General features: G+C 36.1%; 1 protein-coding gene and 1 long non-coding RNA gene across 2 annotated transcripts; both read right to left on the bottom strand.

Annotated features, from left to right (window-relative positions):
- Nucleotides 1-11,071: 11,071 nt before the first annotated feature.
- On the bottom strand, nt 11,072-12,670 carry LOC133722348 (E3 ubiquitin-protein ligase PUB24-like). Its single transcript, XM_062149237.1, has one exon. The coding sequence runs from the start codon at nt 12,563-12,565 to the stop codon at nt 11,333-11,335; it is 1,233 nt and encodes a 410-aa protein (XP_062005221.1). The 5' UTR covers nt 12,566-12,670; the 3' UTR covers nt 11,072-11,332.
- An 11,724-nt stretch (nt 12,671-24,394) lies between these two features.
- Nucleotides 24,395-26,377, bottom strand: LOC133719883 (uncharacterized). Its single transcript, XR_009851526.1, has 7 exons — nt 26,261-26,377; nt 25,990-26,109; nt 25,670-25,907; nt 25,369-25,581; nt 25,158-25,250; nt 24,976-25,072; nt 24,395-24,865 (listed from the first exon to the last, which is right to left on the bottom strand). It is a non-coding gene; the product is annotated as an uncharacterized LOC133719883 (long non-coding RNA).
- Nucleotides 26,378-27,016: the final 639 nt, after the last annotated feature.

The following is a 27,016-nucleotide window of genomic DNA, read 5'->3' as shown; positions in this document are numbered from 1 at the left end:
GAATTCATCTCTTTGTAAAATAACTCCGACAATCTTTTATCTCGTTAACACTTGGCAATCTTTTAGGCCCAAAAGGAAGACTTTGGCCCAAACTCAGATTATAAGGTCCAAATCGTGATCTCGAGACCAAAATAATCTACAAAGTCATTTCCTCCACTTAAATCACCTTGCAGAAAAATCTTATTGGCGAAAATTACCTTTTAAAAATTAAACAAAATTTTCGGGGGCTCACAGGGACTCCCTGGGGGGCCTAGCAGGGGCCCACCCGAAAGGGTATAAAGCGTTTGCTCAGTAAGTCCATGGTTGACAACGCACTGACGCTAATTATGTTTTTGCAAGTCTAGCGGAAGTAACGCTTCGAACCGCTAGGTAACTCCTCAACCAAGATGGCCCTCGTTGACTAGGGACTTGGGGGACTTGTACTTACATAGGCATTTGCAAGCATAATTAGCTATAATGAGCCACGCTCATGCTACCGCTCAAAACCCGTCAAAGGAGTGACCTACGGGAACACAGCCAAGCAGGCTACCGCCTGAGCCCCGGCTTACCCCCAGATCACCGCTGACGCGCCGCCACGCGCCGCGCCAAGATAGCATCAGAAGCTCCAGAAGCTGGGAACTGAAGCATATCAGTCCCACATCGAAAACATGGAGAAGATCAGCTCCCTCCTCACCCATAAAAGGTTCTCTCCTCTCTCCTCATCAATTATGCATTTACTACTTACCTACTGTTACTTTGTCAACATAAATACATTGACTAACTTGGGCATCGGAGAAGAGAATACCGCCCAACGCGGTCTCCCTCTAACGCCCTCTGTATTTTACTTGATAGGTAACAGAAGCTCTGAATACCATAAGTAGCGGTCCGCCCATCGGATCAGCGTTAACCAAGGTTCAGCTACCGCTGAACTTTAGACATCAACATTTTCCAAGAACTAACTTCAATAGTGGCAACAATGGAAATAACAACAGTAATATCATATGCCAATTGTGCAACAAAGTTGGCCATGTTGCAAGAACATGCAGGACTCTCTCCAACTTTCAAGGCATTAATCAATTCAATGGCCCCAATGCAGCAGGTTGTCAATATTGTGGAAAACCTGGACACAAAGCTGATAGATGCTATTACATTATAGGCTTCCCAGGTCAACAACAACAGGATAATGAAGCTGATGTCAACACTCCCACTGCCGGAATGGCTGCAACAAATCAAGCACCTCAATTCTGGCTTGCTGACACAGGAGCTACAAATCACATGACAAGCAATGATCAACTGCTCACCAACCTTGTTCAGTACCCTTCCAATGACACTGTTTCAATTGGTAATGGTTCACAGCTCAAAATCACTCACACTGGTAATGCAATGCTGGGATTGCTTAAACTGAAAAACATACTTCTTATCCCTGAACTTGCAGCTCATTTACTATCCATTTATCAGTTGTGTAAGCAAAATAATTGTTCATATGGTTTGATGAATTTATGTGTGTGATACAGGACAAGGTGCTGGGCAAGGTCCTGTTCAAGGGTATGAGTAAGCAAGGACTGTACCCCATTCCCTTTGATTTGCCACTACAACTTCAATCTGCAGCAGCTGATACTACTTCCAACTCACAGCATTCTGGCAATCATGCAGCTTTTATTGGAAAACTGGTCAAGAACTCCTTGTGGCATCAGAGGTTTGGGCATCCTTCAAATGAGATAGTTAGGGAAATGCTGAATAAATGTAATATTCATAGTATAGCTGATTCTGAGTCTAGTCTTTGTGAGGCATGTTTGTTAGGTAAATTCCAGAAATTACCTTTTCCAACTTCTCACACTAGGTCTCAGAAGCCTTTTGATCTGGTCTATTCAGATGTTTGGGGGCCATCACCTTATGTGTCTATTGATGGCTTTAAGTACTTTGTGCTATTCATTGATGACTGTACCAGATATACATGGATGTTTCCCATGAGAAATAAAAATGAAGTTTTCCCATATTATCAATCCTTCTGTGCTTTTGTTTCAACACAATTCTCTACCAAAATTAAGTGTCTTAGAAGTGATGGAGAAGGAGAATATGTCAATGCAAGGTTTAAACAGTTTTTGAGTGATAATGGAATGGTTCATCAAGTCTCTTGTCCCTATACCCCAGAGCAAAATGGTATATCTGAGCGGAAAAATAGACATATAAGAGAAACAGCTGTGACTCTCTTACAAACTGCTTCCTTACCTCCCCAATTCTGGTACCATGCTTGTGCAATATCCACTTTTCTTATAAATAGAATGCCTACACCTACTCTATGCATGTCATCACCCTATGAAAAGTTGTATCAGTCTCAACCTGCTTTAGATTTAATTAGGGTGTTTGGCTGTGCTTGTTATCCACTTATATGTTCTCCAAAACATAATAAGTTACAGCCTAAAACTATGAGGTGTGTTTTTCTGGGGTTTGCTGCTGGATACAAGGGTTATATTTGTTACTCTCCTGCTTCCAAAAGAAACATTATTTCCAGGCATGTCTTTTTTGAGGAAAGCTGCTTCCCATATGCATCGTTGAAGACTCAACAAGCTGGACCTGCTTTTTCAATTGCCTCTGCAAGTTCTATGCCTTGTGCTCCTCTTACTCAGATCTCCTCACAGACCATTGTGCCAGCATCTGTGTCCATCTTACCATCTACTCAAGCAGGTCAGTCTCTATCTCAATTCCCTACTGCTGCCACTAATATTCATGTTGATGCTGTCTCTTCAGTTGATCCTTCACAGGTCTTAGTTCAGCCATTTGATACTACTACTGCTCACAACATTGACTCTATGACTGATTCTCAATTTTGTCAGTTTGTTGACAATGATCCAGTTATTAATTCATCTGCTACCACTACTGAATCTTATTTGCCTGAAGCTTTTAGTCCAAATGCACACACTGAGGTCCTTTTTCAAGAAGACAATGGTGCTCTTACTGTTCATACTCAGCCCGGGGGAGGAGCAATCTCAGTCATACTTGAGTGCTCCCCATCAAGACCGTCATCTCAGATCTCTGATGCTAATGTACTTCATCCAATCACAGGCCTATCTACAGTAGACAACGAGCATCCTATGGTTACAAGAAGTAAGAGAGGCATCATTAAGAAAAAGTGCTTTCTCTCCATTATGATCAACCCTAGTACTGATCCTTCTAACTTTGAACCATGTTCATATAAAGCTGCTCTCAATGTTCCAGTGTGGAAAGCTGCAATGCAAGAAGAATATGATGCCCTGATGAAGCAAGAAACTTAATTGGACCTTGGTTCCCTTACCTCCCAATAAAAACCTTGTTTCATGCAAATGGATTTTTAAAATCAAGAGACATGCAGATGGCACCATTGCAAGGCATAAAGCTAGACTTGTTGCTAGGGGATTTAACCAGGAATATGGGGTGGATTATGATGAAACCTTCTCCCCAGTTATGAGACATACAACTGTTAGGTTGATTCTAGCCTTAGCTGCTCACTCAGGATGGAATCTTCACCAAATGGATGTGAAAAATGCTTTCTTACATGGTAAGTTGATTGAGGAGGTCTACATGTCACAGCCGGGAGGCTTTGAATGTCCTACTGGTTCTTCCTTGGTTTGCAAACTCAACAAATCTCTTTATGGTTTGAAACAAGCTCCTAGGGCTTGGAATGAGAGATTCACCACTTTTCTGCCCTCCATTGGCTTTATGTCATCCTATGCTGATCCTAGTTTGTTTATTAAGGTCACTGGAAGCTTAAAAGCATATCTTCTACTCTATGTAGATGATATAATTCTAACTGGCAATTGTGAAATGCTTATTCAGGAAATCAAAGATTCACTGAAGCTTGAATTTGACATGATGGATCTGGGAAAACTGCACTTCTTTCTTGGTCTTGAAATTAAGTATTTGCAGAATGGTGATATGTTCCTTTCTCAGCACAAATATGCAGTGGATCTCCTTCATAAAGCAGGCCTTGATGACTGCAATTCTCATGTCACACCTTGTCAATCTGGAGTAGTTAATGAAAGATATTGGCAAGCCACTTGATTCTCATCTTATCTCTCATTTTAGAAGCATGGTCGGATGCTTGCAATATCTTACATTTACGAGGCCTGACATAGCCTTCAGTGTTAATTCTGTGTGCCAATTCCTGCATAACCCTACAGAAGATCATCTCATCGCTGCTAGACGAATTATTAGATACATTAAGGGTACCCTTGATGTTGGCATTTGTTTCAGGAAGAATGTTCAACCTATCCAATCTGCTTCTCTTCATGCTTTTTGCGATGCAGACTGGGCCGGAGATCCCAATGACAGAAAGTCTACCACGGGATTTGTCATTTTTCTTGATCACTCCCCCATTTCCTGGTGCAGTAAGAAACAAACCGCAGTGTCTAGATCCTCCACAGAAGCCGAGTATAGAAGTATGGCAGATACAGCTTCTGAACTAAAATGGCTCACTCATCTGCTCCATGACTTACGCATTGAACTTTCAGAGGTTCCCACACTTCATTGTGACAACATTTCTGCTCTTGCTTTAGCCACTAATCCTGTATATGTTGGAAAATTTAATATTAAATTATTTATTTTCCATAATTTGTGGATGAATAATATAGTGAAAGTGTGTGAAGTTGAATAAATGTAAATGACTATGCAATGAGAAGTCATGGCTGATCACAAAAGATAACTTTTGGTGAAAAGTCATCTCTCCTCAAAAAGTCACCTTACATCTATAAAACACTTGCTACACCATATTCTGAAAAGAACTTCTTGAATTCATCTTTCCTCCTCTCCTTCTACATATGAGTATTTCCTAATGTCTTGAAAACCAATTGAGTCTTTTCAAGAGAGAGTTCATACACAATCTAAGTTCGCTGTTCTTGAGGTTTGGAGTGCTACTACCACAAGAAGAAGGTCGTTGTATCCTGGGAGACGTTTGCCATTAAAACCTTTAAGCACCGATGAGGAGGCAATTTCGTCTTAAGGACATAGAACCAAGTTCTAGACTCGACCATATTATTTAAGGTTTTTCTAACTTTTATCGGTTTTATTTTGGTTAGATTTATCTGCATAAATGTTTCTTGATTTTCTTATAAATATAGCAATTAGACCAACATATTTACCAACAATCTTAAGACGAAATTTGTATTGTTAGTTTGATTTAATTGCTATGTTTTAAGTTTGATCTAACTTTTCTTATGAGTTTGATTGTAGTAGATCTCCTGATCATGTTCGTCTAAAACGTTAGAACAAAAAGGTATGCACGAGACGGAGTATATATGATTTGTGCTAATTTAGATCTATAATACTTGTGGTTAATTAAGTAGATTAGAGAATCACTACACGATTCAATGTTTCATGCATGGTTGCATGACCTGATACTTGATTGCTTGATTAGTTAATAATTAATTAGAAACTAATTGTATGAGTTGCTGCAATCCTTGATAAATTATAGTACGTAATTTATATGCAGATGCTAACTGGATATGATTCTATATTTATGTATGATATCTTTAGTTATATAAGCGGTTATGGAATATGCAGTTCAAAAGACTATAATCGATGTGCAATATTTTATATATATGCTGATATGAATTGCATGGTCTGCATTTTAGTACCCTTTTGAATTGAATGGCTCTGTCTTGTTATCTCTGGAAATCCATGGTGGTTTTTGGGCATAAGGTTCAAAAGATAACTGCCATTGCCTTTATACGTTTGAAATTTGAGGTCTTTTGAATTGAGATACTAACCGTCATCATGCATTTCTGAGTCTCATGATTAATTTGCTGCAATAGAATATTATCAGATCATTTTTTTTAACGGAAGATATATGTCCACTACAGATGTTTCTGCAAGCTTATATCTTGTGGTTGATTTAATTGGTTACAATTTAAATGAAGGCTGATTGATAGTTAATATAATTATCATGATAAGAGGGAGATAAGAACCTTTGAGATCATAGTAATTATTTTACATGGATGTCCATCGTTTCAACGTTTGTTGTTTCCATGAACCAAAATCCTTTTTGGATACATGTACAGTGGCACAGTGCTATGTTTTGAGGGTTCAAATGGATGTGCAAGAAGGTCACTCCATTGAAATAAGTTTCCGCTCTTCAATGAGAGAATTGTGGGGGTTGGTCACCCATCTATCTCTACAAACAAATGTATATTTGAACAAACAAAATGATGATGAATTTGGTGATGAGGATTATAACCATCTACTGAAAATTTTATAAGCACCCTAAACTTATGAAATGTTTCTTCGCACCATTTATTCGAATCATCTTTTATAATGAGATACCCCGTAAGGTTTGGAAAAATGAAAGACTTTCCTATAAATTGCTTAGAAATGTGGGGGTGTGGCTAAATTAAGCTAAATGAATCTTAGCCAACTCAAGTAGTAAGTCTCAACCAATTGGTGAATTGAAGACTTGACTTGGTAACAACTACTCTCCAATGAAATTAATTCATATATTGAATTTGATTTGCAATAGAGTTATGGTCAAACAAGTGGGCCCAATTATTTGAATCGAAGTTTGACAAGAGAGTAAGTTGATCATCGAAAGGAATGGGATATAAGCCTAAATCATAAAGTCGCCATCATGGATACCCAACCTAGTTGATTGGAGATCCCAAGATCTAGGTTCAAAGGGACAACTAAATGGTGGATGACTTTGAAGTAAGCATTGTGGAGATAAATCTCATTCCCATATCCTATGATGATGAAACAATGCATAAATGAGTTAGGATAAGCTTTGCTTTTAATGGTTCCTATAGCTTGAATTTTCAAGTGGGGTATAGAATGATACTCTTCATAGGAAGCCACCTATATGAGTGTGAAATGAGGCCGTTTCTATGAGAATTTTGAAGGCTGGATTCTCTAGAGCACTCATGAATACCGGGTGTTGTCCATGGCCGGAAGGACACAACCGTAGAACTAGATGTGTATGAAAAGATATTGTGTGAATACCATTGTCTTGGTTTACATAAATGGCTGAATAGTTCAAGACATCACGTTCACTAATTAGCTAGTAAATCCGATGGTATTTCACTACGGAAGGTTCAAAGCCAAAAGCTACCTATCCCAATGCGATATCATTTCAACCGAACTCTCTCATATGTCCGCGCGCGTCGTCTTTTGAAATTTTCCTTTCTAACTAATTATTTCATCCATGTGGGGGATTGTTGGAAAATTTAATATTAAATTATTTATTTTCCATAATTTGTGGATGAATAATATAGTGAAAGTGTGTGAAGTTGAATAAATGTAAATGACTATGCAATGAGAAGTCATGGCTGATCACAAAAGATAACTTTTGGTGAAAAGTCATCTCTCCTCAAAAAGTCACCTTACATCTATAAAACACTTGCTACACCATATTCTGAAAAGAACTTCTTGAATTCATCTTTCCTCCTCTCCTTCTACATATGAGTATTTCCTAATGTCTTGAAAACCAATTGAGTCTTTTCAAGAGAGAGTTCATACACAATCTAAGTTCGCTGTTCTTGAGGTTTGGAGTGCTACTACCACAAGAAGAAGGTCGTTGTATCCTGGGAGACGTTTGCCATTAAAACCTTTAAGCACCGATGAGGAGGCAATTTCGTCTTAAGGACATAGAACCAAGTTCTAGACTCGACCATATTATTTAAGGTTTTTCTAACTTTTATCGGTTTTATTTTGGTTAGATTTATCTGCATAAATGTTTCTTGATTTTCTTATAAATATAGCAATTAGACCAACATATTTACCAACAGTATATCACTCCAAGCTCAAGCACATTGAGGTAGACGTTCATTTTACTCGTGTTCAAGTTAAAGCTGGTGCTCTCAGGCTTCAATTTGTCACATCTCTCAGGAGCAACTTGCTGATCTATTTACCAAAGGGCTATGTTCTCCTCAGCACAAGTAATTTTGTGGCAGCTTGATGCTTGTCACCCAACCATCAAGCTGAGGGGGGTGTTAGAAGTGATGGATTTTTGCTGCCTCAGCTCTTTTCTTTCACTAAGAATAAGTTAATTTGCTGTCAGCTTAATTAGTCTAATTACCAGCTTAATTAGTCTAATGCGTTGTTAGTAATTAGTTACGTTATGTCCTCTACTTTTGTGACACGTGTCTCTTATCTGCTCCTTCTTCTAGTATAAATTCAGCATTAGGTTCATTTTGTAATCGTGACCTTGAAATGCAATATAGTTGAGCTTCTTATTTTCTGGGTTTATTGCAAATACTTTCAACTAGAAGGGTCCTGATATACATATGTGTGTTGTGTGTGTGATTTACATTTAACTCAGATGTTAAAATTTCCGTGCAATGTACCTGAATTAGGTATTTCCCCAAGTACATCATTTCACACAATAACAATGTCATTTCAGATTGAAAAAGCAGAATACACCGGCCGGAGAGAGATATATATGTTCATTCTTTCGTCAATGTAAATGCAACACTATGGTAGTTTCAAATTTCAACTAAAAACTGAATGGATTAATTTCAAGTCCACAGACAGTTGAAAACATGTACTTTGGCAGCTGGGTGCTTTTGAAAACATGTATAGTGGGGTTTCGTTATCAAAGAAAACATGTAGTGGGTTTACGATCCATCTGGACAGTTCTAGTTCCACTTTGGCTCACGTTTCGCAAATCTAAAAGCGAAGATAAGATAGCTGGTATATGCTAAATGCTCATCACATTGTGCCTAAAGCTTCAGTTTGAGAAATTGCCTTTTAATATATGACCTCAAAATTTACATAACATCCACATGGTGTTTTGAAATCTTCGTATTTGGCTATTGTTGTATTGGAGTTGACTTTCCAGAACAAATGCAATTCATATAAAGCTATATTTAATAGATCAAATTGAAGACGAAGTTAATGAAAGAATAATATATAGGTTTTTCAGCAAATAAAGCTTCTGATGTTGTACTTAAGAGTAGTAATTCATTTTTTTTTTACCAAAACGTTCTGGACAAGTAAATCGAAAATGGGTAAATCCCACAACTCGCGGCCTACCACATCGATCACTAGTCTTTAATTATTCTCAACTGATTCGATCGTACGTCAACTCTATAGATCGAGGTCTATCCACATAGAATCAACCAAAGGCACATCTACGGTTTGTTTCACTTTTAGAAGACCCTGCATCATACTGCAGGTTCAAGATTTTTTTTATGCATAAATCTAAGGAATGTATTTCCTATGGAAAGAAATTATGGAGGAGCTAAAGATCTAAGTAAGAGAGAGTCAGAGTAGAACAACCATACTTGCTGACCAAGTTTTACGTATTTTTTATCTTAGAGAGAGAGAGAGAGAGAGAGAGAGAGAGAGAGAGAGAGAGAGAGAGAGAGAGAGAGAGAGAGAGAGAGAGAGAGAGAATGGCTCAAACTGTTCTAACATAACCACATAAATTTTCACGAATAAAATTTGATTTGAGTATTAGTAAAGTAAATAGATGAGTTAGTGTGTTTCTCATGAACGAGTTATGGTGTTAAACTATTTAATTCCGGTAAGCACAAGTACATGCACTAATTAGCAAGTATGTGGCAAATGTGACCAGTATATGTGTTTTTAGTTAGAATAATGCTAAAAAGACCTTATTTTGTTGTACTTGTACCACATAATATGGCAATTGCTGTGACATTGTTTTTTTAATTTTTTTATTAAGAGGATTAAAGAATTTCACTTCTACCTCCATGATGACTCGAACCCATGATCTCGATCTTAGGTAGTGGTTAGATATTGGTCTAACAATTTTTTGTTAAATAATGAGTATTAGGCGATATTGGCGCCTCAAAAATAGTATTCCAAGGCATCCAACAACCCTAGTATTATTAGGCAATTTTAGCGCCACATCATATTTTTAAATACATGAAGATGATATACGAAGAGTCATTCTTTTAGTTAGGGCACTTTTTATGTGCTAAAATAAATTCATGTCTTTCTTACCTTAAAACATCTTTCTAGATGCTTATGAACCGATGCTGTGCCATATTTGGAAACCAAAGAAAATTTTGTGTTTGGTGGAAAACGATATATCTCATGCTTATTAGTTTAAATTTTTTTTTTTTTTTTATATTTTATTATAGGTAACAAGGGATGATACTCCAGAAGTCTAACAAGCTTATGTTATTTCATCAAGGATTGCCTTGTAATCTTGTATAGTTAATAAGATATGCTACTCTTAGAAGTTAAAAAAAGATGATGCTCATGAAGCATGGTCTTTTATCTAATTTGAATCATGTTATAATTAAAAAAACAGCTGCATTTTGTTTTACTTTCTGACAAAATAGAACCCGTAAAATCTGTAAACGGAAACATGAAATACCAAAATAATGGTAAAACTTAACAAATAATATAAAAAAAATTTGATTTGATAGTTGGTAGCTTAATTTCAAAATTTGATTCTGAAAACAGTAATGCCTGTTATTGGTTCGAACCGATCGATGCACCGATCTAGTTAAAATGCTTCTATCCAAGTGTCCTCTCTACCTCTTCTTACACATGACATTTTCCTGCTTTTCAATTATTCTTTTGATGTTCCTATGCCAATAGAGGTAATTAAAGGACGCTGTTCATGACCAAAAACAAAAAGAAGAGGTAAGGTGTTCCATCACTTCCATGCATGAATTGATTTGTTTAGACTAACAATTTGATCAACTAAAACAAGCTGGCGCATGCCTGAAAGAAATTTTGAATCTGCCATTAATTTTCAGAAAATAATCTGATTTCCATTTTCACATTTCTTCTTTGGTACGAAAATTAATTAATGAGTCAAATGAATTTTTAGATTTTCTTACTAAAATATGTGTAATTAATTTTTTTTTAATCAAAGACTTATTACCATGAGAATAATGTAATTTGATTTTTCACATTTCTCCGGATCGATAAGCAATTAATGTTTCTAATGATTTCTAAGATTCTAGATGAAGAATGTTTCAAAGCCAAAAATAAAAGATTAAGTCCACAGTTGGCCATATTCGTCATTGGGCAATCCCAGCAGTCCTAAACAATGCAAATATAATATGGGTTAGATTTAATAATTGCCTTAAATATTAAACTAAAGTCATAGACTGATAGACCGTTTGCTACAACACGGTATTATTGCCAGAAGTGCTCATCCTCCTCCTTTCATTCATTCAATTTGTTTGTTTACATAATTTCGTTTAGTAAATAATAAACCGTTTAAATAAATATATATGAAGATCAATACAATAATATTAATTTTAACAAAAAAAATTATGCTCAAAAACCAGTAAATGTAAATCTAACCGTAAACAAATTTATTTTTAAGTTGATTTTTTTTTCTGTTTTTCACATATGAATATAAATCTAATTAAAGATAATTAAGCATAATTTTCTTGGTCAGTTACCATCAATATATATCATGACCTGTGACTGAGCTGCGAGGAAAACAAGGAGAGTTCTTCCACTCACTGGAATGTAAACTAAGAATTTCCCTTGCCTTTTCTTTCAAATATGGAGCACAATCGACTTGGATCAGCGTTATAAGCTTCTTCACTGTTCCAAACTCCAACATTTCCTGAAGTACCATCTTATTTCCAGAGTACTTGCTTATCAAGTAAAGGATCAGAACAGCTCGGTCGTCGGCCGCCTGTGAACCCTTCAAGATCCTCTCGGACACGACAAATATGCTTGCTTTATGACTAAGAAACTGAGCTCTCCCTGCGGCACAAGAACACAAATGGAACAGTATCCCCAAAACGAGCTCAGTTGTTTTCTTTTCCTGAACTGCACCACCCAATTCGAGCTCAACGAGCTCATAAACTGCGCCGGATTCCACCATTTTGATCCGATTGCTTCCACAGCGACAAGTGTCTAGCATCACTTGTAAAGCCGCATTGGTGCCTTGTTGTGTAACGGCACCATTTCTCAAAACGCCTAAAATGTTCCTGAAAAATTCAGGATTGAGGGTTTCTAGCACGCTTGAACTGACCTTCTGAATTATGGATTTCAGCACCAACATGACGTGGGTGTTCACCTCGATTTGGTTCTCCATTTCACGGCTCAAAACCCACGTCAACGAGTCCATGATCTGATTGTTCTCTAACAAAAGATGATTTAATTCTTCGGGTGAAATCCGAACAAAGTGAAGCACGCTGAGAGCTTCTTCCAGACCATCTACCCTACCATTTTTATAACATGTTACGATGAATAACAGCATGGTTTTAGCCACACCGGCTTCCGCCATGTACTTTAGGTTACCTTCGTTTTCGGTAGCGAGCAGCTCCAGTTTTCTAATGATTTTTAGCTGGAACTGCGGGTCCGGAAAGTCCTTGAGCAGCTTCACGACTTGGGCCTTGCTGAGAGGCGGTTTCGGAGTTGGAATTCGATCCACGCCTTTAGAGGCATTGTCCGTGCACCACGCCTGGATCAACCGGCGTAACGTGTGATTCGGGGTTAACTCGGAGTCTTTGGGGAGCGGCTGTTTGGTTACGGGGCAGGTGGTGTTCTTGGCGTGGAATAGCCAGTGCTCGATGCTGTCTCGGTTGTATGTGATGCCTGTAATAGCTGTTACAGGGTCGGTCATGATCTGAAGGGAGATCGGGCATACGAAATACTGAGGAACTTCAATGTCTTCAGCCATGAATGTGCAGAAGGAAATTAATTGAGGGAGTGAAGGAGGAAGAAGTACTCTTTGGGGGTTGTGGTGGTAAGAGGATGCGGCTAATATATTGACCAGAGAGAGTGGACTGGTCTTTATATAATTGGTGATGGTTAATACTAATCTATTCAAAGGCAGGTTGGGCAGTCAAAGGAGAAAGTTGTGGGCAATGATCAAAGAGATGAAATGAACACGGAAGAAGTAGCATAGAGCAAAATTTGGATTTGGGACCCCCTTTGAAGCCCTTTTTTATCCGAGTCAAATGTATACATGAGCATCTCGGGAATGTTAATAAGAAAACCAAAAAAGCATCTGATCGGCATCAATTTTCTTCTTTTTAATTTTATATGTATCTCTTCGTAAATTTGCAAACATATCTTTCTTTATTGGCCTTATTTCTCTTTTGTGAGGATAGAGGTATTAGATTCAAATTTTCTTCTCACGTAATTAAAGCAAAAAAAAAAATTAAAATAATAATTTTTATGAAATTTGACCATCTTAATATTAGTTGACCATCTTTATTGAGTAAAAGGTCTTTATAATAAGTTCACTCTTACTTTCGTAGTCTATTTTTCTTTTTAATAAAATAGATAGCGAGGGGCAGCCGGGCCGGTGGTGAATTTTGAAAGTGATGCTCTATAATTATATAGAGTGGTGCGGGGTTTACGAAACTAATGGGTGAGACTCTAATGAGGACCTTTAAAATGAAGACTCTATGCAAACTTCCAAATCAACAGTTGTGAGACTCACTTTTTTATCACATCTCGACGTACAATTCAACCGTTAGATGTTTAGGTCTCAATGAGTAGATCCTCTTTGAAATTTTTTTGTCCACCTTGAATCTTTCATGTCCATAAATGATAAATCATGATTACGAATGTCATATCAACTTTTTTTTTTTTTGAAAGGGTTATATCAACTTTTTATTTGGTTGGAAATATGCAGAAATGATGTACTCATGAAGATCTAAACATCTAACGATCGATTTGTCAAAATGTGATCGAAAAGTGGATTTTACAACTGTTGATTAGAAATTCCTCACGAAGTCTTCATTTTAAAGGTCTTCATGCCTCTCCTAGAAACTGTTTTCTCATAATTTTCATTATATTACAATTACAAAATAACTATTTTCAGAAACAATGACTTGAACCAAAAAGTTAAAAAAAAAAATTGCCTTATTAGAATACTAGCTTATGAACTTGTAGTTTCAATTTATATTCTCCAAGGAGTCGGATCGTCAAAAATAAGGAAAGTTTGGATTGATCGATTTGATTCAAATATCAAATATATGTTGTATTTACTATCAGTGGTAAAAAAAAAAAGTGAGAATTTGTTGATAGATAGTCCCGCTCAATTATGGAAATTTTTTTAAAGAAAAGTAAATTTTAATCACATGTACCAAATTCAATGGTTGAGATTATAACAATTTTGATGGTTGGATGAATTAATTTTTAAATTATTAAAGTGTTAGGCCCTATTTGGGATCGCTTCGCATTTTAAAAAAAAAAAATCAGTTTTTGTCTAAAATTTTAGATTTTATTGTATTTGGTTATTAAATAAAAAAACAGCTTTAATTAAAAATTATAAGTCACTAGCAGCAGATTTTAGAAGCAACCCAAATGTTACTTTTAGAAATTGCTTTCGATCAAAACACGCTCTGAAGTTGTGTTATGTACTGAAAGCATTTTTAAAAATATTGTTTACCAAACACGAAACGGTTTTAATTCACAACTGATTATTCTCACAGCACAGCAACAACAATTTTTTTTTTTTTAAAATTTGCAGCAATCCTAAATTAGCCTTTAGGCACATATTTTAGGTTCAATAGTGCGACTAAGATTATACTAATTTAATATTGAATTATTCTCAGCCTGCCACATCTTAGAGTCTTTTTTAAGTGATGTCAAACAACTGCCCTTAGAATGGGTTGGATTGAATTTTGGACTGCATGGTCAAACTTATTGATCGGATTTTGCACAAAGGAGTTTCTTTTTTCTCTCCCAAAAAAAAAAAAAAAGGAATTTCTTTTTACCTTTTAACCTTCCACTTTCCGTATCCAAAGTAAAGAAGAAGAAAAACCTTCCTCTTTTGGCATTCAGCCAAGTCAAAAGAAAAAGAAAAAGAGCGATGGAGAGCCAATTTCAAGATACGTAGCTTAGGTGTGTATGTTCCGAGTACACAGTTGCCAATCAACAGTTCATCAACTTCATCGGAAAACGTGTAATCTCTTGGGATACAGTCCCACAACTCCAATTTTCCAACAGAAATGTGAAACGGAGTGAGCCTCTTTCTGTTCTTGACTACCAACATAAGAAGGGTACTTCTTCTAGATTATCAATATTAATTGGATTCGAGGACGTAGCTACTTGGATAATGTTATGTCATGTAGTGATTGTTGAGCAGAACAAACGAAACTTCCTCTGGACAAAATTAATGAACTTCCATTTTTGAGTCAAAAAGGAGAGTCAATTTGAGGACCTGCAATAAATGGTATGAACGAACAGATGTGAATATATACGAATCTGAATGAGAGCCGCAGGCATATGCTTTTCTTGCAAAAACCTACTCCATCTCAAGTCTCCATGTCTTGAAACTAACACTGACCTTTAATTTGTCCAAAATGTTGTTATTCGATCTTTTCCGGAAAAAGAAAAAGAATACAAAATTGGAAGTATATTTCTTTACAGATTGAGGAGAACGTTTTCTGGTCTAGGACTACAAGTTAAATATGGATATGGCTACACTGATGAGATCTTTGGTCTACTATTAATAAAGCATATATCATGAGGACCTACTAATGTGATACTCTTTCCGGTATATCTACAGAACTTCTAGGTTTGAAAGCTAGCAGGCTTCAATTTGCTATTAACGGCTGTTCAATGCGTTAATTGTGGAGTCGGATTCCTTAAAGGCAGTAAATCTCATCAACATTAGAGAGTCTTGTCTTGAAGTCTCTTGGCTCATGCAATATTTCTAAGTTTCTCTTCAAAACAAGAGATTGTGATAGAGTTGCTCATAGAATGTTAATCAGTACGTGTTCATGATCGAGGTTTTTAATTAAAGGAATGATCTTGTTGGCTCTTAGATAGTATTAAAAGAGATTGAAATACGGTTTGGAACTCAGTCAAGTTGAGAAGCTTAACCTCAAGTCCATATTATTATTTAAAGAAGAAATATATATTGTGAGTTTCACGACTCTAGAAATTGGAAGTTGCATAAAAATCACGTATACATACTAATAACGAGTCATACAATCTTTTGTATATTCAGTTAATTTGACATCGGTAAAATAGTTGTAAACATTTAAACAACTCGTATATTATACAATATTATATTATTCTTTTTTATTCTTTTTTTTCGTGGTCATTGGTATTGGTATCCAAGTTAAGAGAAGGATTAAGGTTCTCATTATTGTTCTACCATTCAGTTGACTTCCACTGTGGAATTCTTGGCCCAATAATTCGGCTGGTCGTGGAATCTTGTCATCTTGAATGTTTAGTGATTCCAAGTCGTTATATTTTGTTCGTATTTGTGATTTGTGAGCTTAATTACCATTTAATACGTACGTGATACCTACCAAGCTAGCTAGCTTTAACATATATCGATCTCATACGAATTTTCGATCAGTCCTCACTCCTCAGTCGTCCCTCCTCCCTTCAATTCCTAAACCTGTAACAATGTTTCTGCAAACATATGACCTACAAAAAAGCAATAATATATAATGAAATTTTTTTGGGTTAAGCAACAATTAACCATTGATAATTATCAGAAAGCCAATCAAAAGACTTGGTCACAAAGCAACCATATGAAGAATCTTGTACAATCTAACTAGTCATCAAATACCAGACGACCCTTCATTTTCCAAATTAACTTATCATTATAGTTCTCTTATGCACCTAGAAATCACATTCTGACAAGAAGAGTAATATGAAAATTTCAGTACTCTTCATTCTTTATGGAGGTATATATAACGCAAGGACTAAAAAATCGAAAAAATCACCGAAATTTCAGTGAAAATTTTGTTTTTTTCATGTCCCGATATATCTTTCACTTACCAATTAATTTCGCACGAAATTATCGATATTTCCCGAAATTGCTCGATATGTACGAGATTTTAGAGAATATTCCTACCACTCGTCCACATACCTGCCACGTGTCCTTTATTTCTCTCCCACGTGCTCCTTCCATATCTCTCTCCCACGTAAACTTCAATCAAAAATGCAATTACAGGCCAACAAGACTGGGATTCGAACCCTGCTTGGCTAAGAAACAAATAGATGACTTAGCCATCCTTGTTACTCCTCCACTTGGTTTATATTTTGTGACTTATCTATATATGATATAAACTATCAACTCTGTTTTTTACGAATATAGAAATATTTAATCAATAACCAATTTTCAAAATTTATGACTATTTTAGATTTATCAGCCATTCAAAAATTTACAACGACTTTTTAAAATTTTACTCTATATTTGAATATGCATTTTATTATGTACAAAAAATGTATATAGAGAGTAATTGAGTTTTTCAGCTATAGAAAAAAAATTGAGATGTTTAAAGTAAATCTTTACTTGTCAGTGATCCTACATATAATATTTCACCTTAGATTATTGTAGCTCACTATATAATAACACTTATTCAAGAATTTTTTTTTTTGAAATATAGTAGATAATTGATTAAATAAACATATCTAAAAGTTTCATTTAAAATTTCCATGTTTTTCTTTAAATTTCCATCATTTTTCTTGATTATTTACCGAAATCGATATATCCTCGATATTTCCGTTGAAATTTCCGTTTCCGGGACCATCGATATTTCCTCGAAACTCGATATTTTGGTCCTTGATATAACGTTACCAGGAGGGTATAATATGGGGATCAGGTTTAATACATAAACTTCTCTCTTTCTTGTTGAAGGTACATAAGTGAACGGAAAAGTAGGGTTGGGGTTGATAAGTAGGTATATATGGAAGAACTAATTTTAATTCAGCAAATTTTTTTTTTTGATCGAAATAGGTCAGCCCTTTCATTAAGTTCAGCAAGCAGTATAAAAACGAAACACCCCTATGGGGTCGACAGAAAGAATCGTTCCTCAGAAAACCTTCCTAAAACCCTATTCTAGAAGAATAAAATCCCGAAAAGTCCCCAGTACACCCACCTTTTAGGAAGTTGTTAGCATTGAAGCCACCCTCAAGTGCAAGAGATACAAGTTATAGAATAGAGGATTTAAGTAAGGATGTCGAACCCACGAGGATTAGTAAATCCTTTCCTAGCTAGGGAAAACCTAAGGAAAAACTAGAAGAATATGCAAATGTACAATCACAAACAAAGGCTCACAAGTGAACCAAAGTTCATGGTGAGTGTATGCAAGATGGTGTGTAGAGATTTGATTTTGATTTTGAGATTGGTTTCTATTCAAATTGAAACAATGAAAGCAAGTAATATAAACTAAGCTAAACCAAACAAGTTGTTATCAAATGGATGAGAGTTAGGGCATCGGGTTTCACCTTTTGCCTCCCTTGCAAGCATTAAAGCAATTGAATATGAAAGATGCAAAGCTAATTGTCCAACTACCCTCTTAGCATCCGGATAGGACTACTAAGGCTTAAACCCCTTTCATTTTATTAACTCTAACCGGATAAGTCTAGAGCTAACTACCTAGAGACAAATTTAATTACCGGATAGGTCTCAATCCTTTGCCCCCAAATGCATAAAGCCTAGAGTTTAGGTAACCAAGCAAGCAAACCAATCCTATCTCTAGGTGATTTTAGCTCACTACCCTCACATGCACACATGGTGTGCTTTCATGCTCCCTTTTTGCCTAAACGTAATCAATCTCTAGGAAAAACTTCATGTCATGGCAAACACATAACTCAAATTGATTAGGTCTAAGTAATGCATTCAACTATTGACTTAGCATGTGAGAATGACAACATGAATTTGCATCAATTTATAAACAAAAGCATCAATACAAGCAAGTTTGGCTAGGGCTTTCAACCCTAGCCCCAACTAGTTCACTACTCACACATAGCTAGATACACAAGCTTCAACATTCTATTAAACATCAAATACATAAAGAGATAGGGAGTAAAGGGTGACTATTGATGATGCCGGAAGAGGTGGTGGAGATGGGTCTCCAAGAACATGATGTGGTGGTAGTCACCTCCTTCTCCTTGCTCCAAGCTCTTGATATTGGTAAGAAAAGTGAAATTTGGAATCTCTAAGGTGAGTTGTGGTGTTGAATGGTGGAGGAAATGGAGGTTGTAGTGGTGGAAATTGAGGTTTTAGAGGTGGAGGTGGTGGTTTTAGTGGTGGAAATGGTGGTGTCTTCTCTAGAGAGAAAATGGATCTTGGATAGGATGAAGATGATTGAATGGAGTCAAGAATTCTGAAGAATTCATCTTTGGCCTCTCTTTGATCAGCTATGTATGTCCTCTTTGGTCCCAAAGTGTGCTAGAGATGCTCTTACACCATTGTCCCCAAATGGTCCCAAATTGGCAAGGTCACAAAAGGACAAGGTGTAGGGAGATATTTGAATTTCAAGTGATGGGAGATTCTCACAACCATGGTCCTCCTTTGCTGGAGAAAAGACCCTCCATGAGTGGCGGCTCGCCGGAAAAGTTTGCCGGAAAAATCGCCGGAAAAGTCGATTTGCAATTTTCTTCCAATCTCCGTGTCTTCTTCCCCTAGCTTCAAATCTCCGCATTTCAAGCCTCAAATAGTCATTTTATTGTCAATGCAAGGTTTCCTACAAATAAAAGGAAATGAATTAAAAAGGGTAAAATAGCATGGAAGACAAATCAATTTTCATAATTATGAGGCACAATTGCATAAGTAATTTGTGACTCAACAGAAGTCTACGCACCATTATTCTACAAAAACTAGGAAAACCTCGAAGCGGACATAAAATGGTTTCAACTAAAGCACTGGTTTTTGCGACCCAAACAAAAGTTAAACTAAACTAGCAGTAGAAGGTGACACATCACCTTCCACCTGTCCTTCCACAGCAGAAGACTCCATCGTCTTAACAACCTCTCCCTCCACCATCTACACAACATCATGCTTACCAATCATGCTTAATTCAGCAATTTGATTAGTCTAATCCAACTGCAAAACTTATGTTAGTTCTTGCTTTTCTATTTTCATCAATAATACCCTACAATCTAATTAGTCATCAAATACCAGACGATCCTTCATTTTGCAAATTAACTTATCATTATAGTTCTCTTATGCACCTAGAAATCACATTCTGACAAAAAGAGTGATATGAAAATTTCAGTATTCTTCATTCTTTGTGGAGGTATATATAATATGGGAATCAAGTTTAATACATAAACTTCTCTCTTTCAGGTACATAAGTGAACGGAAAAGTAGGGTTGGGGTTGATAAGTAGGTATATAACTATATATGGAAGAACTAATTTTAATTCAGCAATTTGATTAGTCTAATCCAACTGCAAAACTTATGTTAGTTCTTGCTCTTCTGTTTTCATCAATTATTCCCTAAAGTGATGACTCTTGTCTAGCCTAGTTGTATGTCACTGTCAATTTTGATTACTCATTGTTCAACACTGAACAAAAATATTGCTTCAATAAGGACACGAACCTCCAACCCCATTGTTGGACCACTTGAGATAAGTAACAAATCATGTTTACTATACAACAATATAATATTTATGGTCAAACTAGCCTCAAATATAGTGGATAAAATATATTATTCAAAAATCAATTTTTTTAACAATTAAAAAAAAATCTATTTGTTTAAACACTTCTTCCTTTTTCGGCAAAGAAATATTCATTTCAGACTGCAAACAACGACAGTAGAAAACAACCAGAAAAAAAATCCAAAAAACAACGTTCTAACAAGTAAACAGAAAAGCCATAAAACAAATCATAAAAGAGGGGGAGCAGGTAGTCCATTAGTCTTCAGAACATGAAGCAAAGAACGTAGAGGGTGTTCGATCGAGTCCCCAACATCCACATTCCTTTTAGATTGCAAAGCAAGCCAATATGCAAAAGCATTAGCATCCCTTCGAGCGAAACTCCAAACACACGATCTGAAACTAGCTGCTAAACTAGAAATTCTATGCAAGAGAGGGCGGATTTCCCAGTTGATTTTAGAATATGGATTCGAGACGGCTGTACAGAGTCAGTTTCCACGTCAATAGACTGAAAATCCTTTGACTTGCAGAAATCGGACCCTCCAATAAAGCATAAACTTCAACAATGTATGCAGAGCTGACATTTACCTTGGACATTAAATCATCAGTCACATTCCCCATATAGTCTCTGGCAACACATCCAATACCAGCAGTAAAACCTCCAGGTCCCAAGTGCTGAGAATATATACATCCCACATGGGAAAAATGGGAAATTGGGCCTTGCCTATGAGTTCATAAGGGTTTGGGCCACTCCATCTATTGCCAATTGGTTTGGGAAATTCCAACAGAATCGTCAATGAGAAGGCCAATTCAGATAAAGGAAAAATTACCTCAGAGACTGTTCTAGGATTGGGAACTGTCCTTTTGAAGCATGGTTCAAAGTTTGAGGAGAAAATGCAAGCCTTGGCAAAGGGAAACAATTATGAATATCGTACACTTGAAAAGAAAAAGGAAGGAAACAGTGTTACATTGAAAGAAATTGAAACATTTTTTAGACAAGGCACTCGGCAGCTTCTCTATACTCCTCCTGAAAGACCTCTATTGAACTGTAGGCAGGCTTGTTGTTCTATGAAGCTATGTCAGGCACTACCTTTCATTCCTCCTGGTTGAGGAAAATTCTGGGCAGTTCCTTGCTTGATCAACTTCTGCACTTTTACCAAAGGCCTTATCATTGAAGAACTTATATCTCTGCTGCAACCTAGTTCTTGGTTTCCCAAGCACTAGTTTGAGAGGGGATGTAAAGAGTATAATTGGCAATGAAGAAATAATCCAAAAGTGGACACGTGTTTAGCTAGAATAGTCTCAAGTCTCTGTTAGTATAAAATTGAAACTCTTCCATCATGTAATTCTCAGCCTTATAGAAATAGTTACCGTATCAATACGATTGTAATTTTCTTCATCTTTTCTCTCTAAAATTTTCTTCCTTCTTCATCTTCTTCCTCCTTTAGATTCATACCTAGAATTACAACATGGTATTAGAGCCCATGGCGGCCTGACCGGTGATCATCTCGCTTCTTTCCGCTACAATTTTTTCCGTTTTGTTTAATTACCACCAGAAATTCCCAAATTACCAGATCAAGAACCCTAGAAATTGCATCTTCTTCATCTTTTCTGTACAATTATCAGTCACCAAGGTTACTTCGAAGAATTAAGTTTTTCAGTTTGCTGTACAATTACAAGCCAATTGGTTTTGGATGTGAACCCCAGATTACTTTATCATGGTATCAGAGCGGGTTACCCACGTGTGCATACCTAACGGCCACACGGGCTTCACGTCACCCAAAGTTGTCCACGTGTATGGCTTGAAAATTCGCCACACGTGCGGGGGTGTGTTGAGAATATATACATTCCACATGGGAAAAATGGGAAATGAGACATTGCCTATGAGTTTATAAGGGTTTGGGTCACTCCATCCATTGCCAATTGATTTTGGATGTGAACCCCAGATTATTTTATCACCAAGCACCATCCACATTTTAATAAAACCCTGATTAAGAGGGCACCACTTCTTTTTTGCAATAGATGGTTGAGTCACATGTATTGCACTGTAGCTTTGATTTGATGCAAAACCAGAAGAGGATCTAAAGAATTATATGTTCCTATACGGTTTTGCATCTGGCCTTCCAAATAAACCATAGTGAGAATGCAATCCAGCAAGACAAATCCAATTTTCAAGACATGGTACTCCCCAGCTGGCACAAAATCTATACAACCAGTCATCAAAGCACTGAATAGCAGACAACTCCACCTTGTATGAGAATGGGAGTCCAAACTAGACTAAACGGGTCCAGGGACGCGAGAAGAGAATGTTTAATGGATTCAGAAAATTCATTGCAAATTAAACACATAGGAGAGAGATTACTTCACTACTAACATACGCCTCATAGAACACTGTCATTTTTCTGTATCTTTTGCTCTTGAGGATACGAATGGTTGTATTTAAAAGTCATTAGATACGGTGCAACCACGGAATGAAAAAGGGTATTCTCTATAGCAGGCTCCACTAACCAAAAGCCACGCTTTTAACTTTGGTGTGTCAGTTTTTTATTTTTATTTTAAATATTGTATTAATTTTTTTCTCTCTCCCCATTTTCTGTTAATTTCAATTTCTTCATGGGGTCCACCTTAATTATCATTTTTTATCTTTTTTCTTTTATTTTCATTATATCTGCTTCATTTTACAATATTAATTGTATTTCTTTTTGGTCGAAATAATTTTAATTTTAATTTTTGTTCGATCAAGCCGCCGACATCGGGAGCTCCGCCGTCTCTCTCTCTTCCTCCTTCTCTTTCTCCCTCCTTCCCCTTCTTAACTTCCTCCGCCACACAAATCTCCTCCGCTGAACGTACCCATATCTCTCCGTTGTTGAATTCACCCAACCATATCTCTCTCCCAGATTGAGCCTCTAAATTCTTTATGTCCATTGTTCAAAAAAAAAAAAATACCTACGATCCTCTCTCTCTCTCTTCCTCATTCATGTCAAAATCTGAAAACTTTGAAGTTTTTAACTGCTCTGGACTTTTGAAGCTTCTCAAACTGCCGCAGTCGCCCACCAAGATTGATCCACCCTACAATCACATCACACCTTATCAAAATCATTGTAATCTCTTACGGAAACTTCATTAGGGGACAGGGGCTTACACATTACATACCTCGTGGATTGATCGACGATTTGATGTTCGCTGAGCAGATCTTTGCTAAGAATGAAACCAGATGCCACTACAACAAAAATGCTAATTTGCGAGGAACAAATTTGTCGCTGAAAACTGAGATTTCCTCGCCGTATTGTTTTCGCGAGGAAAATATTTTGGTCGCCAGTTCCTCGAGGTAGGGTGGTCAAGAAAAGTTTCAGCGAGAAAAATAATACTTCCTCGCCAATCCCTTTTCGCGATGAAAATATTTTTTTCTCGCTGTTATTCTTTAGCTACAATTTTTTTCCTCACCTAAACTCATACTTTTTTCTCACTGAAAATTTTTGAAGGCTAGAAAATAGTCGTTAAATATATTTCCCGATAAAATAAATTTCATCGCTAAAGTATTATTTCCTCGCTAATGATATGTAAATAATTTAGAAATTATAAATAATAAAAAAAATTGAAAAATCATTTTCGTCGTTGTAGGTATCTTTTGGCAAGGAAGTCTTTCCTCACTATAAGCAATCTTTAACGAGGAAATTTATTTTCTTCCTTATTTGTGTCTTGTACACGAGAATACTTTTCCTCGCCAAAGGTACTCAATGACGAGGAACTTTACATTTGTCGATATAGGTTATATGGTTTATAGCGAGGAAATTTATTTTTGTCGTTGTAGGTTGTATAGTCTATAGTGAGAAAATTAACTTTTTGTCGTTGTAGGTTGTATAACCTATAGCGATGAAATTTACTTTCATCGTCGTACATATTATAATCTATAACGAGGAAATTTATTTTTGTCGTCATAAGTTGTGTATTGTATAGTGATGAAATTTACTTTCGTCGTTGTACATTCTATAGCCTATAGCGAGGAAATTCTTTTTCGTTACAATTGATTGCTTGTTACGAGGAAAATGTTGACAATACAGATGGTTTTGTCACCGATTGTTCTCTACCATATTACATCAAAATATTTAAAACTAATTGAAATAGTCAAACCAATAATAAATCTCATAATAATAAAACCAAAATAACAATCAAAGTGTTCTCTAACATAAGGAGTAACAAAAATAGTCTAAAACCAATAACAAAATCAAGATGATCTAAAAATCATTTCTCCATGTTTAAGTTCTCTAATAAAGATACTAACTTGATGGATGTTGCCTGGAAAAGTTAGCCATAAACTCGTCAAACTTTTTGGCTTGCTCCTCCAATCTTTGGATCACCTCATTTTGTGCATCAATCTTTTGTTGTTGAGTCCCTACAAGGTGTTGGGTCTCCTGAAGCTGTTCTTGCAACTCTTTGTTCTTTTCAGACATTTCATTTATCGACAAATGAGAGACCCTTAATGGTGGAGGTCTAGGGCCAAAACCACAACCCTTGATGTAGCCTGATTTGACTCCGAGTACTTTTGCACAAATTTCATCATCTGTCATTGTCCGAGTTCCATCAAGTTGAGTTGTCTCAGTTCGCATCTTAATCATTTCATCCTACAAATAAAAAATATATACAATTAGATAATTTCACCTATAGTCATGGTCAACATATATACATTATAGAGCTTTTGTTCATATGTATGCATAGTTAACAAGCTACTTACCCACTTTTCTTTTGCTCCCAAGCCAACCTTTTTTAGTGCTTTTGTACTCTGTTTCAAAGCGATAAATTGCACTTTGCATCTCTCCAGTCTGTGCTGCCTATTACGTTCAAACACATTCTTTTAACATCTACAAACACATATTGAAGCTATAAATTTATTAATGAAATTTATAAGTATCTTACAATTTGCTCTTGGTGAGACATAAATGACTTTGACCCAGATTTGTGGTGATGTGTCAACTTTGACCTATTTATAGCATTCTTTTCTGAACGAATCTGAAAATTATTATGAAATATCAAACAGTTAGTTGGAATCTAAATGAAAAAGAAAACTAATATAACAAAAAAGTAAACTGTGTTGAAAAATAGTAAAAAAAAAAAAACAATATTGTACCTGAAACTTTTCACTAGAAAAACGAGCACAGAGAAACTCCCATTCTTCCTGAGTCTTGACATCATCGTGTTTGTTTTCAATTGCTTCCTCAATTGTTGAAAATTTCTCAAAATGTTTCTTCAACTTATAACGAAAATTACAAAATACAGTCTGACATGTTGTAATTACATATCTCTCGACCCAAGGAAGAGACATGTCAATGTCAAACTTGTTCTGCATATAAATAATTTCATGTCAAACAAAATATTAATTAAAGCAATCAATGTAAACTTACATTTTAGAAAAACAAACTATCACTCACCGTTATTCTTTTAATCAACTTATCCACTTCAATTTTCGGAATCTTCTTCCATTTTTCCACATTTAGTGGGGCATGGTTTCGAACTGTGAAACCAATTCATTGGCCAACATTTCAGCATATGGGCCTGTAGGTCTGCCATTTTGTTCAGTCAGAGTGACAGGTATTTTAGCATTCAATTGAGAAAACACCTTATCTGCATTCACTCCTCTTGTCTTTCCCCGCACCTTTTTTGTTGGACCTTTAACATAATTCTTAATTAATGAAGTACGCACATATATTTAGTTTTCAAAATATAACAATATATATAATATTGTATATACCTGTAGGAGGCTCTTGATTATTGGCTGACATCACATTATCATTTCGCTCTTCAGTTGTAACATTTATCAATAGCTGATCATTCGCAGTTTGATGCTGAAGACGTGAACTAATTCTGATTCCTATCATTATACATATAATTTAGGTATACCCTTCTAATTTGCAATTCATGAAAACAAAATTACATTCTGCTCTCTTTTCTCTACACTTCTTAGTACATAAATAATTAAAGTGATAAAAATTGAATTCAAGAAGATTGCAATACTAACTTACCCGTAGTAGTTCGTTCTGTAGTGGTACCAATAGCAGAATTAAGTCCATCTTCTACAGAATTTTGGCATGGCTGATCAGTAGTTTGCACACGAGAGCGTTTACTCATTACACTACCTGTTATTACACATACATGTTAAATTACTCAATATGAATCAAATCAATAAGTTAAATCTAACTTTCTGTAAATATTGTTGTAGCAAAGCAAAAATTGAAAAATTACCTGAAGTAGAACGGGATCCATTTGGGCATGGCAGATCAGTAGCTGCTACACGAAAGAGCAACCTCTATCAATTCAAAGAAAATGGGAAAACAGACCGTTGGATGTGATTATTACAATAAACTATGCGTGTGGTTAAAAATTTAGTCAATTTCACCATAGTTTCGAACCCGATCGGATTTGTCAACCATAGTCATTTGTATGTTTTATTGGTTGACCGATGATGTGACGACCGCGAAACGTGCTTATTTTTTTACATCATGTGTGTAAATATTTCATCGATGGATGTGCGTGGACATAAGATAAAAATTTCAATTTTAATTACAAATACGTTGGTCTATACCAATTTGTCTCCTAAAGTTGTATAACTTATACATTGCATTTAAATTGTTGAGGTTCATTCTAAAGCAAACATGAAGTTGAAAATGAATTTGGAGAAACGAACCCCTCGATGGACAGATTGCAATGTTTTATGGTGGTTGTCAAAATTTCAGCCAATTTAGTTCTCGTTTCGAATTCGATCAACTAGGTCAAACTTA

Source organism: Rosa rugosa, chromosome 7 (assembly GCF_958449725.1).
Source record: "Rosa rugosa chromosome 7, drRosRugo1.1, whole genome shotgun sequence".
Taxonomy (NCBI): Eukaryota; Viridiplantae; Streptophyta; class Magnoliopsida; order Rosales; family Rosaceae; genus Rosa; species Rosa rugosa.
The sequence above is the reverse complement of the archived record's forward strand: the minus strand, read 5'-3'. Positions and strand labels throughout refer to the sequence as shown.

Bases quoted from the DNA above. Each gene is read 5' to 3' on its own strand.
- LOC133722348 (XM_062149237.1), bottom strand. From the start codon at position 12,565: ATGGCTGAAGACATTGAAGTTCCTCAGTATTTCGTATGCCCGATCTCC.